General features: G+C 49.2%; 1 protein-coding gene across 4 annotated transcripts in view; it reads right to left on the reverse strand.

Annotated features, from left to right (window-relative positions):
* The window catches only part of GAS7 (growth arrest specific 7), a 238,943-nt gene that overhangs the window by 91,810 nt on the left and 130,726 nt on the right, over nt 1-16,407 (reverse strand). The window contains exon 1 of one of the 4 annotated variants that reach the window (XM_062216545.1): nt 8,484-8,704. The exons of the other annotated variants lie outside the window; for them this stretch is intronic. Within the exon in view, the coding sequence (XP_062072529.1) occupies nt 8,484-8,486 (3 nt within the window). The 5' untranslated portion in view covers nt 8,487-8,704. Of the gene's footprint in view, nt 1-8,483; nt 8,705-16,407 lie in introns of those variants that run through there. 4 annotated transcript variants of the gene reach the window in all.

The raw sequence follows: 16,407 nt of genomic DNA on the forward strand, positions 1-16,407 counted from the left end.
AGCAAGGACAAAAATGTTAAAAAAAGGAATAGGAAAATACAAAAATTGTAGGGAAATTTTAAGGGTTATAACAGAAGGGAAATGTATGCAGGTTGCAATAAAACACTGAATTTAGATTGCCCAAAAAAGTGAATTAGTCTGTACAAAACAAATGAGACTTTTCCCCCAAATGCAGAGGAAATAGGGGAAAAAGTGGAAATAGGAGGACAGAACAGCAAGCCAAGATATGGATACTGGGTGTTCCTGAAGAGACCAGGACAAAAGCTCTAACAGAAAACAAACTATAAACAAAGACTGATGATGGGTGGGTGGGTAGGCGGTCGACCCTTCCTGACCTGGGCAGCAGAGAGAGTCCTGCACTGTTGAAGGCAACACAGATTTCAAAAGACCAACAAGCACACGCACCCTGACAAAACAGTCACACTGCAAAGACAAAGCCTTAAGATCATTTCTGTGGGAAGATGGCCTCTTCCATAAAAGAATAAAAATAAGAAGGAAAATCAGGTTTCTCTGCAACCGTATTGCAAAGCCACCTCCAGCATTTCATGGGAAAAACACCAGGACCTTCTTACACAGCCAGGCTGCCTTCTGCAAGCGAAACCAACAGCAACACACTCAGACAAGGATTTGGAAAATGTCATTCACGTATCCTCCTTAGCAAAAGTACTTTGGGGATGTACTCCACCTTCCTGAAAGATTGAGGCAAATCTTGATCTTTAAAGAATGAAGACGTCGTGCTAAGACAGACCAAAGCCGAACACTAAAAATCAGCTTACGAAGCCGTACGAACAATCCTAAGTCCAGTTACAGACTCACGTGCACGTGTTGCTGCTTTGGTCCATTTTCTGTTGTTAGAATTCCACGGCCGGGGTCATTTATAAAGTCATGTATCTCTCATGGTTGTGGAGGCTGGGGCCAACATCTGATGAGGATCTTCCGGCTGCACCACAGCACCGCAGAGGGCACCACGTGGAGAGAAAGAGCAGGCTGCCAGCTCAGGTCTCTTCCTCTTCTTAGGAAGCCACCAATGCCATCGTGAGGGCCTCACCATCATGACCCTCCCAAAGGCCTCACCTCCTTTAACTTAGAAATTTGGGGACCACATTTCCCACACAATGGGGAGAAACAGACCTTAGCAGACACGATGCTCTTTATAGAGGGCTAAAAAATGAACGGAGAGCCTGGGCCACAAATCACAGAGAAAGATCAAGAGGCAGGAGAGAGAAAAAAAAAAAAAGTGAGGACACAGAGAGATGGGGCCTGCCATTCCTTCCCTTGCTGACAAAGAATCATCTCTGGTCTTCTCCCCCTCATTCTATCGGGCGCCCACCCAGATGGCCCCCACCTTTGCTATTTGACACCCATCACCGTCTCTGTCCTGGAGACTGAAGCTTGGAGACCAAAGACCTAGGTGCTGTGAGTCCACTGCCAGCTTCCACCCCCTTTCATTGGCTCTGCAGGCAATCAGTTTCTCAGAGAATCCTGAGCCCAGGAATCTGTTCAGGAATCTGTTCAGGTGGAAAGGTTAAGACCAAAGCATGCTACAGGCTGAGAGAAAACTCAGTGGGGACCACAGGCGTTCTGAAGACCCTGGAGCCAAGGCTCAAAGAAGCCCTGGAAGAAAACTGTGCAGCTCCCGTCCAGCCCATGTGTGAGCACACACACTTCCCTTGAGCTGCTCCAGGAGGACCCCTGTGTGCAAAGCGAGTCAGAAGGCACTGCCTCCAGCTTTTACCACCAAGAAGCCAGAGTCACGAGCTTTGCCTTTTTTTCCTTCCAATTCCACTTGTCTGTGTGCAGAATTTCTCATCCACGTGCCCAGGTCATCTGAGGTTCTGCAGGCACTCTCCATGAATAACCCTCAAACCCCTCTTGTTAGAAACCACCTGGGTAGCAGGGCTGCCTCGCCCCTCTAGACCAAGCTTTAAGCACTTTTATGCTTAAAGTGTCTCCAGGACGCTTTCAAACCTGGTACGGTTCTCGTGTCCTCAGGCCTCGCTCCTCAGGGGAGATGGGTGGGCTCGTGACGGATGAGGCAGCAACAGTTCACATCCTGTTGGCTTCAATACCCCCTCCCCACTCGTGTTAGAATTCCCCTCTACCAGAAACCTTCCTGGCATGACAGTGCAAGGAAGGTGGGTAGGGCATGTGTGCAGCAGTGAAGTCGCTGCTTGGGATGCCAGCGTCCCCATACAGGAGTGCCTGGACTGAGCCCCAGCTACACTGCTTCTGATCCAGCTTCCTGCTAATGTATTGGGAGGCAGCACATGGTTGCCCATGTACTTGGGTCCCTGCCAGACATGTGGAAGGCTCTGATGGAGTTCTGGCTCTTGGCTTTGGCCTGGCCCAGCCCTGGCTATTGCAGGCATTTGGGGAGTGAACCAGTATATGAAAAATTTCTTCCTTTCTTCCTTCCTTCCTTCCTTCCTTCCTTCCTTCCTTCCTTCCTTCCTTCCTTCCTTCCTTCCTTCCTTCCTTTCTTTCTCTCTCTCTCTCTCCCTCTCTCTCTCTCTCCTTCAAATAAAATGAAAATAAATAATAAAAAATTTTAAAAGTTCTTAGAGATGGGACACTTGAGCTTACCAGCCAGTTGACCAACTCCAGTCCCCTGAAAACATCATCCTCTGTTCTTCTTCCTCCATTAGCCACTTGTCCTAACACCTCTACTCCATCCCTCTGTCCATGAAGACAGGAGCAAGCTTCACACTACGGCTGTCACTGGTGTCCGTCACCAGAGATGGACTTGAGGGCCACAGGAGTTTTCTACGAGTACCTATAACTTGTCTAAGGCTGGACCACTGTGGATACTCCAGACCTATCTACCTCCTGGTAAGTGCAGTGAGGGTTCTGGCCACCCTGAATGTCCATGTACAAGCCCCCAGTGCCTCCCAAAGGGCCAGTAAACTCACTGGGCATGTGTCTAGGGACTGGGCAGGGGGAGGACACAGAACAATGGTCTCTGTATTTTCTGACCCTGTAAAGTAATGAATGGGGTGATCTGGCTAACCAAGAATTTTGATGAACATAATTACAATGGCATCCACACAAAGATACAGGAAGTCAACCCTCACAGGGGTCTCCATGGGTACAAGGATTGGTGAAAAGATTTGCAAATGACCCTGAAAATTGCAAGGATGAGGAGTAGCATTTATCTTAGTGGTTAAGATGCCCGCATCCCACATCCTCAGGGTACCCAGGGTTCAGTTCTCAGCTCCAGCTCCTGATTCCAGCTTCCCACCAATGCAGACCCTGGGAGGCAGCAGTGAAGGCTCGAGTAACTGGGATCCTGCCACCAAGTGAGAGACCTGGATTACATTCCTGACTCCTGGCTCCAGTCCTTGCCCCAGCCTAATCCCAGCTAGTGCAGGCATTGTGAAGCGAACCAATGGAGAGTATCTTTCTCTCTCTCTCCATCTCTCCCTCTTCCACTTGAACAAACAAACAAACAAACAAATAAAAAAAAACAAGAATGAACTAGACAGTCCATCCTGGGCCACAAGCCATTTCACAGGCTTGAAATGTCTGGGGATCAAGCAGTACCGATTGGGAAGAAACACCTTCTACGTGGACATCACACACATTCCTGAACCTTTTCTTTCCGAGACCCTGGAGGAAGACATCTTTCTAGCTTTGCACCTGTCACACAGAGGAAAGCCAGAAGGCCTAATTAATAGACAATGCAGGAAGCAAGGGGCACCTGGGACCTGGGATGTCAGATTTGTTGTATCTCATATGGTAGGGCCCGTCACCAGTGGCGACTCCACACAGCACAGCAGGGATCTGAGAGTTGCTCGCCACTCTCATATCCCTCACTACCTCTGGGAAAATCTCAGCGCTGACCAAGTAATGTAACTGTGCCACTGAATATCAGGGTCATTCCTTGGGTCTCCAACAGAAGTTTGGAGCAGGTGTCTATAGGCCTTGTTGTACCAGCACCCAAAGGGAGCTGGCAGGAGCAGGAGACCAATAAGAGGTGCTGAAATACAGACAACAGCTCCAGAACTACGGTGGGAAGCAGAGACCGCCTCCCCATCTCAAAACCTGGAGTTAGAAACACCCTCCACCCCAACCCCGCAAAGCCCTGCTGCTTTGTCCCACTGCTAAGCTCTATTTGGCTGACACCATTATAAAGGGCAAGGAAGTCTGCTCGTGAGAGCCTGCACCTGCTGTTTCCTGGCCAGAAAACATGGATGCTTCTACTCTCAGCTTTTGATTGACAGAGACATTTTATTCAAACTCTCCCCTTCCTCCTGGGCTGTTCAGGAGGTTCATTCCCTGCTTCTCTTTTCCTATTGGTACAAAAACAGCATGGATTGGGGCAGGCATGGAGAAGAGCAGTTTAGATGCCTGCATCCTATACCAGAGTGCCTGGGCTGGAGTCCCAGATACAGCTCCCGCCTCCAGCTTCCTGCTTAAGTGCACCTTGGGAGTCAGTGGTGATGGCTCCAGTGGTTGGGTCCCTGCCAACTATGTGGGAGGCCTGAATTGAGTTCCTAGCTCTTGGCTTCGGCCTGGCCCTTCTCAAGCCATTGCCAGCATTTGGGGAGTGAGTTAGTGAATGGGAGTTCTCTCTCTTTCTCTCTCTCTCTGCTTCTCAAAAATATTTTTTAATTAAAACAAAGTGTGAGCCATTCTGATACCTTCCCTCCAGCTCTGGACAAGAAAAGCATTAGTAGGAAGCACACAGGTGCAGGCAGGAAAGGACATGGTGCCCCAGACATAAGCAGTAATGCTGCTGGCCCTCAAGTGCTGTGGTCTCTGCCCATGGGACATCTTTCATAACAGAGCCTAAACCACTGCACGGGAAATTTCAAGGCATTCAAATGTCCAGCTCAGCTTGCAAAACAGCAACCACATCAACAAAGGCTATGACAGAGACCGCATGCCAAGGGAACAAAGGTTCATGAAATAGGACCTTTTTTTGGGGGAGGAGCACGTTTCCCCCAAACTCTTTTGGGTTCCAGAGAGGAAGAGGACTGAATTCTTTGGGTCTTGATACTTTTCCATCTCCACAATGCAATTTGACTTGGAATGGGTAGAAAAGCAATGCCGTCTGAGATGCTAATGAAGTGAAATGATTGAACAAAACTTGGGAATGAAATTCGCACGCACACCAGGATACGAGATTGTGGGCATCCCTTGAGATCTGTATGAGGATGGGGTGTGAGGAGTCGCCTCTGCTATAGGTCACTGCTAGGGCCAGCTTAGTCCTGAAATGGAAACAGCCCAACTGGGAAAAAGAAGGAATTGGACTACACGTTTCTTTCTCTTGGTCATTCTCTTGGTCCCAAAGGTTAATGACCCGGGAATACATCCTGGATTTTTTTATACCAGTTTATACTCATAAGGGAATTTGCTGCCCTGCTCTGGAAGACAATGCTGACATACCTTTGAGGACTGTGCACCTGCAACTCTCTCCCCATGGAGATCTCTCAAGCACAATTGGTCAAGTTTACCTTGACAGAGGACAAACCTTGCAAACCAGTTTTTTGGACACTTGGTGCTGCTGGGGGGTGGGGGGAGGGAAGGAGAGAGGGAGAGGGAGAGGGAGAGGGAGAGAGATCAATATTACATAACACCCTCCCTAGCCTGCCTTTGGTATTAAGCTGTCAAACTCCAAAATACCTCCACTACTGTTTCTGGCACTTTCGAAAGCTGTTACACCTCTAAAGAAAACCCTACAAGCAAATGTTTCAAGCATTCTGCCCCGAACAAAATGAATTTCAGAAGTTCAGAGAGAGGAAGGGAGTGGAAAGTTGCTAGCTCAGTCACTGGCTTGGTATCTCTTGCACAGCCGTCTTCTGCCCACCAGAAAGGAACTTCAGACACAAATGGCACAGCTGCCCCCCACAGATGCTCCGGGGGCAAAAGCACCCACAGATGCAACTTCCTTTGGGAGTTGGTGGCGTTTGCAAAGAAGGCAGAGGGGCAGGCGTTTGCCGCAGTGGTTAAGACTTTGCTTGGGATGCCTGTGTTCCGTATCAGTGGGCCTGGGATCAAGTCCCAGCTCTGCTCCCTCTTCCAGCTTCCTGCAAATGCACACTCCGGGAGGCAGGCAGCAGGTGGTGGCTCCAGTCCATGGGTCCCTGCCACCCATGTGGGAGTCTTGGACTGAGTTCCTGGCTGCTGGCTTTGGCCTGGCCCCACCTCAGCTGTTGTGGGCATTTGGGGAGTGAACCCCATGGAAAAGAGATCTGCCTCTCTGTCTTGCTTTCTGCCTTTCAAATAAATGAAATTAAAGAAAAGTCAGACTAGAGCTAAACAGGACATAATGTGTGCGTATCTGCTGGCCCGTCCAATGCCACAATCCAACTGCCCCGGCTCTGTGGTCACTCCTGGCTGCCTGGAGCAGGCCACAGGCACCAAAAGAAAATGGGAACAGTTAGCCTCACCAAGGGTTTGCTGTGCAGTGCCAATGGCCTACGCTCTGAGTGGCTCTGATCAAAGATTTCTGACTCCGAGACAGAGTTCCTAATTGGTTCTGAACCATGAGCCCTGGAAGCAGTGCAAGTCTAATAGGGCCTGGAATGGTTTCTGAGAGTCAGTGAAGGGTGCCACTGCCAACCCGACTCAGCTATTTCTGGAGCCTCCATCACCACCCACCGATGCACATGAACTGGACCAACGGCGACAGCCAAGGATCTCTGTGTCAGGTTTGGGACCTCGCCACTGCACCCTGCAAACACAGGACGTGAGTTGGGGCCAGAGGCCTCACATGGACCTGCTGTGAGATCTTGAGCAATTCATTTCTGCTAGGAGGCCTGGATTTCCTCATCTCTGAAATACGGAAGGTAGAGCAGATGGCCTCCAAGAGCTTATGTAAATATAGCCTAATACTTGATTCTAAGTGTTCGTATATCCATGTTAAGGACATGCCATTTTTGCAGTAGAAAATAAGTCACAGTCAAGTATAGACACCTGACTTGGAGCCATCTGACATCTTGCCAGCCCCCAAGCTGGGATTCCGCCTCACCAGCCTGGAGGTCTGTGCAACTGCCGATGAACCCACATCTACTCCTTTGATCCCTGCCACTCCTCCAGCCACATTCAAGGTTTGAGCTTTATCTGCCTAGCAACCGGATTTCTGCCCTGGTACCCTGGCTTCTGTCACACCCTAAAGCTAGAATTTGCCCCCCCCCCCCATATACCAACTATGGGCTCCAGTGAAGATGTTCCTAGACCTGCTAGCACTGAGCGCTTTGCTCATCATATACGTGACACCCCACACTCACAGGCCATGGCACTGCCAAGAACTTGGGCTCTTCCAAGCTCTTGCATGCCCCTGAGTATTCATACTTTTTGCCAATCCCACCTCAACATGAACCACGCAGCCATGATCCACAGCCATAGCCAAACCCAGCCATCGGATCCCAGACTGCTGTATGGTCATAACCTTGTGACTTGGTCTGGGGCCCTTCAGCAGGCAGTCACTGTCCAAGTGTGATCCCTGTGCCGGCTGAATGGGAGCCCACCAGTAATGCAGAATCCCAAGCTCTACCCAGCTGCCAGATTTGCCTTCTTAAAGGCGACTGGACAATTCAGATGCACATTAACCTTTGAGAGGCCCTGCAGTGGGCTATTCCAGGCAGCCAGTGGGCCCACTCAGGGGTGCCCTTAACTAGCACGCCAAAATGTGAGGTGCTCATCAGTCTAGGGAAGCAGAGGAAGATGACGATATGCAGAAACAGACTTGCCTTTGCCCACAAATGGGACCTCCCTCGGCCATCTGGAGCCCCCAGAGAGACGGGTCCCCCCAAGTCTGAGCTGATGAGAGGTGCCTCTTGGCAGAGAAAGGGGATGGTGCAAAGATTGGCCAAACAAGGCAGTTCCACTACAAGGTCACAAAGGAGCTTCCACCACCACTGTGGCAGATGCCACCCTGGAAGGAAACATCCATCAAAGCTGGACCCAGGTAGATCCTCAAGCACCTCCACACCCCAGGGGCTCCTCTTCACCTCCATGCAGTGCTCCCCCCCCCCCCCCCCCCCCCGCGCAGAACCAGGCCATGGAGGAGAGGCCAGACAGGCAGGGAGAAGCCAAGGTTTGCATTTGAGAGAAGTTAAGTGCAGGAAGCACGATTTAGACTCTAAGGCCTGGAGCATCCATCCTGTCACCCATTCTACTTCTCCGTGACATGGCTCCTACTAAAACGCTCCAGCCTTTTGCCCCTTACACACCTCCTTCCTAACTCTCTCCTTTTCTTCTCCCAAGTTCTCACAACAGCTCATGATTTCTTTTCTCTTCCTGCTCGGCTTGTGTGGCTACGACAGGTGCCACCCACCACATGGGGTCCTCAGACCCCTCCCCTCTCCCCTGCCAAGCTCAGCAGGTAAGCCCCAGTCTGAGGGCTTCCCGACTCGCCTCTCCAAAATGTTGAAGTCGCGTTAGAAACACCCAGAACAGTGAGCGCTGAGCGTCGCGTTAGAAACATCCAGAACAGTGAGCTCTGAGCACACACACAGACAGGCAGAGTTGATTCTTACCATGAGGGGGCAGCTAGCCCTCCTGGTGGGCAGTCTCCTCGGAGGAGAGTCTTGGGTCTTGTCTGAAGCCCCCAGACTCAGAGCCGGGCTCCTGCCGGCTTCCTCTGCATGGCAGCCTCGGCGGGAAATGGGGCTGAAGCAAGCAGCTACTACGCCAGGGCCAGCGCTCCAGGCACCCAGGAGGATGTCCCTGTGGCTTTTCTCATCGCGGCTCTTTCACAAAGAACCCACTGCATTGCACAGTTCCTTCCAACCCAGCTCCAGTGCTTGCTGGGAAATCAACAACTCATTCTGGACTTTCCAGATGCAAAGTTTCTGGAGGCCTTCATTTAGCTTTTTTTCAACTCTCTTTTTCCCCTTTCTCAGCTAAAAAAAATTGGCTAAGGTCATAACTTACAATGGCCAAGCCTGTGTCACTGACCAGATACCTCCCACCCCCAGGCCTGTGGACAAGGCGGGCTTTGTCCACTGTGTTTTAGGCAGGACTCGCTGGGTCTGTCCAAGCCCTGCTGGGGAATGTTTCCACCAACTTCCTCCCAACCCCGAGTCCCAGCTCTGGCCCCAGCCCTGGCCCCAGCTGCATGAACCCAGGGCCAGATAAAAACCAGCATAAAAAGAAATGAGAATGTTCCTAAAGAACTCTTGTGTTCGCCTCATCAAGGCTGGAAATCTTGCCCACAGGGGCAAGCTGTGGGGTCCCTGGCCCTTCCATGCATTTTCACCACCACCACATTCGGACAGGCAATGGATACAACCAGGGTGAATGCTGTGCATCTCCAGTGAGAAGGGCCTGTTGAATTTCAAAGCTGTTAGCAGTAAGTGAAGAAATGATTGGACTCTGGGGATAAGCCTGCATCCACCAACCAAATGAGTTGAGGGAGGGACTTGCATCTTTGGCGAATGTATGGTCTCATTCTATTTTGAAAGCTTTTTGGAGCAGCTGAGGTTTCAGCATTTAAAATGCCACCTATTTCTTATTTATTTTCAGATGCAAACCTATGGGATTTTAGCAACAGATACTTAATAAAGAACCAAACACGGTTTTCCAGAGAGACCAAGTTCCCAGGCCCTAAGCGATCATTTTTTTTTTTCCTATATCAAGTCTTCTCACTATCAAAAGGATGAACCGTTATTTATGAAGAAGTTTCAATGCCAGCTCCTTGGGCGGTGGCTAAGAAATCATCTACTATCACGCAGGGATGGAGTGAGGTCAGGGTTAAGCTGCTGCTGTCTTGCTAGTTGCCAGCTCTGAGACTTTGGGTATGGACTCAAGGTTTCAATTTTAAGTGTAAAGTGGAGATAATTACAGCATCCTTCTCAAAAGGATTAAATAGCGGAACCTCCATGTAAACATTCAGTATAGTGTGAGGATGATGTAAGTGCTTAATAAAAACTAGTATTATTGCTGCTACTCTCAGCAGAGGCTGGAAGGGTAGGAGCTGCAATTTGCTGGGCTCCAGAAAGACTACACTCAATAATAAAAAAAATCAAATAATCCAAATGAAAAATGAGCAAAATATATTTCCCCCAAAGAAGCAATAAAAATGTCCAATAAGCATATGAAAAGATGTTCAACATCACTGACAAGGGAAATGCAAATGAAAAACACAATGAGAAATCATGTCACACCCATTAGTATGATTACTATCAACAACAACAACAAACAAACAAAAAAGAGGGGCCCACACTGTGTTGTAGTGGGTAAAGCCTCCATCTGCAGTGCTACATCCCATATGGGTGCTGCTTTGAGTCCTGGCTGATCCATTTCCGATCCAGCTCTCTGCTACGGCCTGGGGAAGCAGTGGAAGATGGTCCAAGTCCTTGGGGCCCCACACCCGCATGGGAGACCCAGAAGAAGCTCTTGGCTCCTGGCTTCGGATTGGCACAGCTCCAGCCATTGTGGCCATCTGGGGAGTGAACCAGCAGACAGAAGACCTCTCTCTCTTGCTCCCTCTCTGCCTCCACCTCTCTATAACTCTGCCTTTCAAACAAATAAATAAATCTTAAAAAAAAAAAAAAAAGAACAAGTGTTGGTGAAAGTGTAGAATAACGAGAAACCTTGTGCACTGATGGTTGGAATATATAGTGGTGTAGCCCCTATGAGAAACAGTATGCAAATTACTTAAAAATGTAAACATAAAACATAGAATTACCAAATGATCTAGCAATTCAACTTGGGGGAATATATAGAAAATAACTGAAAACAGGGTCATGAAGAGTTATTTATATCCCATTCATGCTAGCATTATTTACAACAGCCAAAAAGTAGGAACACCACAAGTGTCCATCAACAGAAGAACAGGTCGACCAAAATGTGGGATAATAAACACGATGGAATTTTATTCTGCCTTAAAAAGGAAGGACAATTCTAACACATGCTAAAACATGAAACCTCAAGGACATCATGCTAAGTGAAATAAGCCAGTCACGGGACAACAAACGCTGTGTGGTTCTACTTAAATGAGAGACCTACAATGGAAAAAGTCAGAGGGGCTGGCGCCGTGGTGTTGCGGGAAAAGCCACCACCCGCAGTGCCGGCGATGCTGCTTCAAGTCCTGGCTACTCCACTTCCGATCCAACACTCTGCTGTGGCCTGGGAAAGCAGAAAATGACCTAAGTCCTTGGGTCCCTGCACCCACGTGGGAGACCCAGAAGAATTTCCCGGCTCCTGGCTTCGAGTCGGTGCAGCTCTGGCTGTTGTGGTCATCTGGGGAGAGAACCAGCAGATGGAAGACCTCTCTCTCTGCCTCTCTGTAACTCTGCCTTTCAAATAAATAAATAATTTTTTTTTTAAAGTCAGACACAAAAAGCAGAATGACGGTGACCAGGGCCTTGGGGAAGGTGAGTGGGGAGCTCATGTGTGAGCAGCACAGATGAAGAAGTGCTGGAGGTGAACAGAGGTGACGGCTGCACACCGATGCCAATGTCCTTAATGCCACCGACCCACACACTGGAACACAGTGACAAAGGCACACTGTGTGTCATGGATATTTAGCCCCAACAGAAAACAAAATCTGAGACCCACAGAGATCGCATAGGTCAAGGGATCCTGTGACACATCAACTATGTCACGAGATAGACCAGGACAGAATGTCTAGGGAGGGGTAACACATACCCAGGGGAAGCCACCTAAGCCTCTTGGTGAGAGGTAAGGAGACAGCTCGACTAGAAGATGAGGCTGGCCATCTATGCAGGATTCACTGCTACGGTTTGGATGTGACTTGTCCTTCAGGGTCCCTGTGTTGGCAGCCTGGTCCCCGTGGTGGCCATGGTGGCAGATGGTATGGAATCTTGAAGAGGTAGGGCGTGGTAGGAGACCCTTCCACTGCTAGAAGCTTCCACAGAGGCTCTGGGCTCTCTCAGAAGAGTGAGTTGTTAGAAGAATGACCCGGTCCCTAAATCACTGTGGTTAGAAGAACGACCCGGTCCCTAAATCACTGTGGTTAGAAGAATGATCCGGTCCCTAAGTCACTGTGATTAGAAGAATGACCCGGTCCCTAAATCACTGTGGTTAGAAGAACCAACCACCCGGTCCCTGAATCACTCTGTGGCTTCTTCTTAGAACGTGACTTCTCTTGTACATGCTCCTGTTGTGACGTCCCTGGCTGCTGGGCCCTCACCAGAAGCTGAACCAATGGGGCCACCTGGGCTTGGGCTTTCAAAAATTTTGAGCTTAAGAAGCCTCTTTTCTTCATAATCAAGCCTGCCCCAGGTATTTCGTTATAGGAATGAAAAAACAGACTAAGGCACTTACATGGTCTGTTTTACGCTCAGTCTTGGGGAGGCTGTAGCAACCTAATGTCAATCACAAGTTTTTCTTTTAGGAGCATGGCATGCTGGGAGGTTCCTAGGGTGAGTAACAGTGCAACTCTGACCCATCAAGTCCTGGCTTCCCACACCTACGCCTCCACCTTTTAAGTCTCCTCTCTTCCATGCCTGGTAGCAGGGCTCATCTCTTGCTTCTCCAAGCTGTTTAGGTCTCTGGCCTCTCACGTCTGACATCACTTAATCCCCCCAACCACATCATCGCCATTCTATCATCCTCTTCATCAGTAGAGGCTGTTGGTAGATCGGGATGGCTGGGTAGGAGGGAGAAGGAAAGGGGATGATACTCCAGGCATGTGGCCCCCAGCAGCAAAGGTCCAGAAGCAAACAGGAAAGAGAGTCAGAGACCAGGGAAGAGAGGGGATAGTAGCTGATGGAGGGAGCTCGGGGAGCCATGAGACCACCAAGCGATGACAAACTTCAGACTCTTCGCTAAGCAAGGAGGGACTAGGGATGGGTTTTGAGCAGGGCAAAAAATACTCTCAGGGCTGTGCTTTGCAAAAATGATCAGGATACCAGTGTAAAAAAGGTCAAAGGTGAGGGAAAGACTGGAGACAGGAAATGGGTTATGGGATTCTCACCCTTCCCTCCGTCCCTGCCTTTCTTTTTCTCTCCCATCATAAAAACAAGAGCAAAACCACGTTTATACCTACACTTGTAAAATGGTCCCAAACCAGCCAGTAAGAGGAGGTAGGCACTGTGGGAGACATGGGGAGTCCCCTGTTCACTGCCGAGGTTTTTTTACACCTTCTTTCTGGGGTGGGAGAAGGAAGGCAGGGTGGAGGGATCCACACATTCACCCCAAAGGTCAGACACACTTGGGAAAGACATAGATAGCACCAAGGCATTTTTCTGCTCTAGGAAATTGGGCTCCTATCCACTTCCTTTGGCTCTAAATGGTCAAGATCTTCACCTCCCGCCCTTTCAGTTTTATGGAGTTAAAATGGCCAGGGAAGCTTCCACAGTGTTTGACTTCTTGGTTTTATAATCACAAGAAGGAGACAGTCTGAAAGCCATTAGGCACCAACAGCTGCCACTGACACCACTTTGACACCGCATCACACAGATGAACAGGCACAACCGCAGACAACATACCGCTGCAGGCAACACACAAAAGTGACTGTCACTACCAATTCCAGGATGGCCCCCAGCTAATGTCAAGGGACCTTTCTGGGCCATTATACACCAGGGTGCTAATCTACTCTGACCGGAGCTAAGAAGAACACATTAGCCCTCCAGGTATTTTATACATGATGGTTGCCCAAAGTTACTATCTCAGGTAGGAAAGACTTGCCCTTATATTCTTCGGGGTTTGCTGGGTGGGTTTGTCCTGGTGTCTTAATTCAACAGGTACCTGAGTTTTAATCATCTTCCATCATTAGAGCTGGCTGGGGGAAGCAGCCAAGTACTGATCTCTCCTTCTGGCCCCTGTAAGTAGGTGGATTTCTACATAGGGGACCAGGTGCACAAACAAAATACAGCAGGAAATCTGTGATCCAAAGGCAACATGATTGACAATCGTTCCTCTTGAGCTGAATTTTTCTGAGTTTAATGGGGTCAGATGAGACCAAGCCTCTTGCCATTATTCTTTGTTTCAGCTGAGTTGAAAACTATCAACCAAAACAGGCCACATTTGCTGTAGGCCTTTGTCCTCCTTAAAACAAGTCTTGTCTTACAATGATTATTAATAAGAAAGAACATCTGGGTATGGCGATGACTCACTGTTTCTAAATGCTTCATCGTCATGAAGGGGAAAATTCTTCATCAGCTTGTGCAGTCTCCAGGGCACAGGGCCTCTGGGACCCTCCCGAATCCATATGTGGCCCCTTGGCCATATGATCAATCAACACATTAACAGTAACTAACTGACCCTTTTCTGGGTGCTGTGGAAGATGTAGGCGAATGTTCCATGGAGGATCTGACTTGTGAAATTTGGAAGATAAATCACAAACCCAAGAGAAAAAAGGAGTCACTGTAGAGGGGGCCTGACGATAAATCAGCAGACAATTGGAGCTTTCAGAACTCAGAGGCGGGGAGGGGAGGGGTCACTTCGGGCTGGAAGGGTCAAGGGACGCTTCTCAGAAGACACAGAATCTGCCTCCCAGTGGGGACAACAAGGAAGGGCTTGACCAGAGGGCGGGGGCGACGTGAGAAGCAGCACATGGCTCAGGAACCGGTGAGACCCGGGCAACAAGTCTAGATGATGCCAAAATGGAATGAGAGAAACCAGAATCAGGAACTGGGGGAGACCTGGCCACAGTGCATGCCAATTTGGGCGAACATGGTGGAGCCTGTTGGCTACATCCAAGTTCAAAGCGTCTAGCCCTTGGTGTGTGGAGCTGAGGCTCCTGCACAGAGATGGGGAAACCCAACGGGTTGACTCAAAGTTCAGAAAAGAAAGGCAGAAGAGAGCTGAATGTTGAGTCCTCTCCCACCCAACAGTGGGAGGAGGAATTGTCCCCCATACTCCTAGGGCCCAGGCATTCCCTCTCTGTGCTTGCTCATCCCCTAGACTCTGAATGGCAAGAACCAGGTCTCTGTGCTTTCCCCACAAGCCTAACCCAGTGCTCAACACTCAGGGGCTACGTGGGAGAATCCATCTGAAAATGAACTCCAGAAATCAAAGATGATTACGAGAAGAAATATGCAGTCAACAGTGTCCCAGCGAGATGAGCACTGTCTGAACACAGGGAGGGTGTGCCCCCTGTTTATCTTGGAAAGGACATGGATGAGATGAGTGGAGCTATTGATCACAGTCATAGGAGCCGGAGAGCAGGAGCACACAGAGGGAGGGATGTGAGCAGAAGATGTCATTCTAACATCTACAAGGACCAAAGGGCTGATTCCCAGCCCGGGGTGTGCTGAGCCGATGGCTTCTGCACGGCGGTCACAGCCAGTAGGGTCAAAGCCTCCTGTACCCCCAAGGATTCCCAGTGTCAGGGAGCTCCCTGCTTTGGAAATTCCCCAGCTCAGAGTTCCCCAATGTCAGTCATTCACATTCCACTGTCACCAACTGACCCCACTGCTGTGTATCAGCGGGACTACGAGGTACGCAGCATTTTTTTTTTTTTTTCAAATTGACTTATATTCAACTTAAATTCAACCTAGCCCTAAGCATTAATAGTTGTGAAATCAATTTTTTTTTCAATTATTACACTCTAAAATAAATATAACTTAAAAACTGTTATCCCAACATGACCTAAAATTATCCTACCGATCCCTAGCTGTGAACATGGCCCACTTTGAGAAATACTGTCTCAGGTTACAGGTAAAAGTTCCATGCGGCACACATGAACTAGTTTAAGAATTTTTTTTTCCCAATTCCAGAAAAAACAAACTTGAATTCTCTCCTGCAGGCTGGAGTTGTGTTGCAGCTGATTAGGTTGCTGCTTGCAATGCCAGCATCCCAAATTGGAGAGCCAGTTTGAGTCCTAGCTCCTCCACTGCTGATCCTGCTAATGCTCCTGGGAATGCAGCAGAGAAAGGTCCTAGAAGCTGGACCCTTGCTACCCCTGTGTGAGACCCGTATGGAGTTTCTGGCTCCTGGCTTTGCTCTGGTCCAGCCCCAGCTCTTGCAGCCATATGGGAGTGAACCAGTATATAGACGTGCTCTCTCTCTCTCCCTCTCTCTGTGGTTCTACCTTTCAAACAAGTAAATAAATCCTAAAAAAAAAATTATCTGCCAAAAGCAGGAATGAGGTCCCCAGCAGGTGCATCTGAGTCACTCCTGGGAGGTCACTGGGCACCGTATAGACAGGGGCAGGGCCCTTCTATGGTCAGGGGACAGTGACCCCAGAAACACCTCTGTTGACATTTGCTCTGAGAATAGCAATAAGAGGAAAAGCCAAGAGAAAAAACTCACTCGAGGTTAAAAAAAAAAAAAATGTGCAATCAGAATTGATGGGAATAATGAAAGCCCCTGGGAGCAGTGGAGCAAGGAGAGAACACCCCAGAACAGAGAGCAGTTGTAAAAGGGGAACAGCAAAATGACAGCTGAACTGGAGCAGGAGACGGATACATCATTGCACCACAGTTAAGCACCTATGCAGGCAGGCTGGCCCTCCCCCAGTGCACAGAGCGCCAGGGTCAGCAATGGCCT

Source organism: Lepus europaeus, chromosome 18 (genome assembly GCF_033115175.1).
Source record: "Lepus europaeus isolate LE1 chromosome 18, mLepTim1.pri, whole genome shotgun sequence".
Lineage (NCBI taxonomy): Eukaryota > Metazoa > Chordata > Mammalia > Lagomorpha > Leporidae > Lepus > Lepus europaeus.